The sequence below is a fragment of the Egretta garzetta genome, unplaced genomic scaffold (genome assembly GCF_000687185.1).
Source record: "Egretta garzetta isolate BGI_Z169 unplaced genomic scaffold, ASM68718v1 scaffold500, whole genome shotgun sequence".
NCBI classification, from domain to species: domain Eukaryota; kingdom Metazoa; phylum Chordata; class Aves; order Pelecaniformes; family Ardeidae; genus Egretta; species Egretta garzetta.
In genome coordinates, this window is record NW_009258297.1 from 105,346 (window position 1) to 109,238 (window position 3,893).

The 3,893-nt window shown below is 49.2% G+C and overlaps 1 protein-coding gene across 1 annotated transcript in view; it reads right to left on the minus strand.

Moving 5' to 3' along the window:
• The window catches only part of LOC104126036 (nicotinate phosphoribosyltransferase-like), a gene marked incomplete at its 3' end in the record, with an annotated part of 4,104 nt that extends 1,987 nt beyond the window's left edge, over positions 1-2,117 (minus strand). The window contains exons 1-3 of the mRNA XM_009638546.1: positions 2,082-2,117; positions 216-345; positions 23-138 (exon numbers count right to left, since the gene is read on the minus strand). Of these exons, the coding sequence (XP_009636841.1) occupies positions 23-138; positions 216-345; positions 2,082-2,117 (282 nt within the window). The remainder of the gene's footprint in view (positions 1-22; positions 139-215; positions 346-2,081) is intronic.
• Positions 2,118-3,893: the final 1,776 nt, after the last annotated feature.

The following is a 3,893-nucleotide window of genomic DNA, read 5'->3' on the forward strand; positions in this document are numbered from 1 at the left end:
CCCTGCCTCCAGTGATGCTCACCCAGGGTTGCACTTCCTCCAGTGAGGTGAAGGACATGATGAAGGTGTGGGCGATAGTGCCGTGCACCAGGATGCCATAGAGCTTTCCTTCCAGGATGTTACTGGTGCAGTCAAAGCCTGTGAGGAGGGACGGGGGGGACACACGGGTGATGGCATGGCTGCAGTGTCATGGGGCGCCGTGGCGCAGCACTCACCCCCAATGTAGGAGTACTTGGAGGCTGAAAGGGCACTGTCCGGCCCCTGAGCACAACAGAGCCCCATCTCCATCAGCTTCATGTCCGGGCCAGCGAGGAGCCGGAAACGAGTGGCGTGTCCACAAGAGCACTGTCATGGAGGGTGTCCCAGTGTCCCCAGGTTTCCCTGAGGCCTGTCCATCTCCATTCACCCTCCCATGTGCCCCTGAAGCGTCCCCTCCGTCCCCCTGAGGGATGTCCCTGTCCCCCCCCAGGTCCTCCCCTGTCCCACTTTAGCCCTCCCTGTTCTTCCAGGTTCCCCTGAAAGGTGTTCCTGTCCCCACCAGATCACCCTGAGGAGCCTCCTGGTCCCTCTGAAGGATGGCCCTGAGGTGTCCCACTCTCCCCCTGAGGGACGTCCCTGTACCCACCAACCCATCAGTTCCCGCTGAAGAGTCCCCCAGGTCCCTCTGAGGGCTGTCCCTGTCCCTCTCAGGTCCCCTTGATGCCCCCCAGTCCCTCTGTCCCATTAAATCCCTCTGTGAGTGGTCCCAGTCCCCTGCAGCTCCCTCTGAGAGCTGTCCCTGTCCCTCTCCCAGTCCCACCGGGGCTCCCCCTGTCCCCCAGGTCCCCCCCAGGGGGTGTCCCTCTCCCGCACAGCAGCCCCCCCAGGTCCACTTGTCCCCATTAAGTCCCCCTGTGAGCTGTCCTGGTCCCCTGTATCTCCCCCTGAGGGCTGTCCCTCCCCCAAGTCCCACTGGGGGTCCCCCTGTTACCCCCCAGGCCCCCCCCAAGGGCTGTCCCTCTCCCCCACTTCAGCACCCCTGTCCCCATTAAGTCCCCCTGTGAGCAGTTCTGGTCCCCTGCAGCTCTCCCTGAGGGCTGTCCCTGTCCCTCTCAGGTTCCCTTAACCCCCATTCCCCCCAAGTCCCCCTGTGAGCTGTCCCAGTCCCCAGCAGGTCCCCCTAAGGAGTGTCCCTGTCCTTTCCAGGTCCCCTTGATGCTCCCCGGTCTCCCTGAGAGCTGTCAGAGCAAGACGGTTGCCACTCCAGGTGTGGTCTTGGACTAATGAGACTATATAAGGATGAGTGCACACATTTGGCCTTGTCAACCCGTCACCTACAGATTTAGACTCTACCCCAAGATGACCATGCAGGATCCAAAGGTGGTGATGTGGCAGTGTGCTCCCCCCTCATCTCTGACTCCCCCTCCTTTGACCTCTTTCAAGTGATAACTACCTGTGGCCGTGGTGATAGATGCATCTGGTCTGTGTCTGGTCCTGAAGGATGCGCCCACTGGATGTGGGGGGAGACAGATAACAATGCAATAGCCAAGGGCTATTGTGGAATGTGCCCACCTAAGCACAATGGTCAGTATGCAAATATGACTATGAGCCAATCATCTTACCCCCATAAATAGTGAGCAGCCCAAGAGCCCTTTGAGCTCTCCTGCATGGCAGCGGGCTGCATGCCAGGATCTGCCCAGGAGCAGGGACGCCTCTCAAGGTTACTCCTCGAGGTTGAGAGATTCCTTACCATGACAGATTCTCGGTAAGTGACTAACAGCATGCTAACTTGGAAATCTTAGCTAAGTGACATATATAATCCTTTAGACATAAACAGTTGACCAAGTGTGGGACTAGGATTGGATCCAGCCGCACCTAGACTCCTCTCTGAGGGAGTTTAGAAAGCAAGGGGATCTTTTCTGAACCTCATGACTCAACGGGAGGGTCTCCCTAACAGTCTTGTCTGACCCTGTCCTCTGTGCAGTAAATAACAAAGTGTACCTTGCCGTCGAATCTTATAAATTATTGTCGCAGTTACCACTGAACTTTGTTAACTCACTGTTTTACACCAATAAAGCACAATATTTTTGCCTCCCTCTCACTCCATCCACGACAGGTGATACCTGTCCTTGTTCCATCCTCCTCTCCTTTCTTTTTCTTTTCTTGCTCCTCTCTTTCTCCACTTCTCTACCATCTATTCACGCATATAAGTTTTGGACAACTTGTTGCACCAAAAATATTTCCTTTGCCAAATTCAAAAAGATTCACCCATCTCACAACCCACTGCAAGGGACAAGACACAGGAAACTGTCATGCGAATGGTTTGCATAGGCAGAAGTGAAGGGATATACACTGGGATTTTGTCACTTGGAACATAACGTGATGACTAAAGTGGAAAACTTACTAGAGAGATTTTTACTTTAAGACTTTATAGAGTAAAAAAACACCCTAAGGTCTAAGAAAAACGGTAACGTTCTGTTTCATATTGAATGTTAATACATAAGATTCTTGTATGAAGGAAATTTTACAGTTTTATTTAGATTTTAGGGGTGCTCAAAGTACTTTATAGTACTCTTAGTGTGGGTGAAATTATTGGCCTATGACCAAAGAGATAGAACTCAGTCAAAATTGTAGCAGAAGAAAAAAAGAAGAAACAAAAACCTCTCTTTTTTTCTTCTGTAGCCAATCCCATTTTCAGAGGTTAACTTCTTCTACGAAGAAAATAATTTTACCCACTCTAAGAGTATATAAGCATTTTAGCGTTGTCCTGGTTTTGGCTGGGATAGAGTTAATTTTCTTCCTAGTAGCTGGCATAGTGCTGTGGTTTGGATTTAGTACTAGAAGAATGTTGATAGCTCACTGATGTTTTAGTTGCTTCTAAGCAGTGCTTACAACGGTCAAGGACTTTTCATCTTCCCCTGCTCTGCCAGGGGCACAAGAAGCTGGGAGGAAGCATAGTCAGGACAGCTGACCCCAACTGTCTGAAGGGCTATTCCATACCAAATGACATGCTCTGTTTATAAGCTGGGGTGAGTTGGCTGGGGGTAGCAATTGATGCTTGGGGCCAGGCTGGGTATCGGTCAGCAGGTGGCAAGCAATTGCATTGTGCATCACTTGTTTTGTATATTTTGTATATTGTAGCATTATTATTATTATTATTATTATTATTATTACTATTATTATTATCATCATCATCCTCTTCTGTTTTAATCAACTGTCTTTATCTTAACCCATGTGTTTTACTGTTGCTCTGATTCTTTCCCCCATCCCTCTGAGCAGGGGGGGAAGTAAAAGAGTGGCTGTGTCATGTTCAGCTGCCTGCCGGTTTATACCACAACAATCCTTTTTGGTGCCCAATGTGGGGTATGAAGGATTTTAGATAATAACAAGTTAACCAGAGAATAATAAGGAATCTGTATCTGTTAACAGTTGCCAGTCACAATAGTGATTCATCTGTTGTCAATATTCGTTTATCTGATCTGCACCACACTTTTTTTTTTTTCTGTACATGTTAAGGATTGGTGTTGGCTTTTGCAGTTTCCTGTGCTCTGCAGTGATTAGTGATGTTTTGCCTGGGAAATTTGTTATTAAGACACTGACCTTGAGTTTTATCTGGTATTTGGGGTTGTCGTGGTTTAACCTGGCTGGCAACTAAGCACCACGCAGCCTGTCGCTCACTCCCCCCCCTCCCTCTGTGGGATGGGGGAGAGAATAGGAGAAAAGAAAAAAAAAAGTAAGACCCGTGGGTTGAGATAGAGACAGTTTAATAAGAGAGAAGAATAACAATGGTAGTAATAATAATAATAATAGTAAGAGAATATACAGAATATATATAAAGCAAGTGATGCAAAATGCAATTGCTCACCACCCACTGACCGGTGCCCAGCCCGTCCCGAGCCGCGATCACTCCCCCC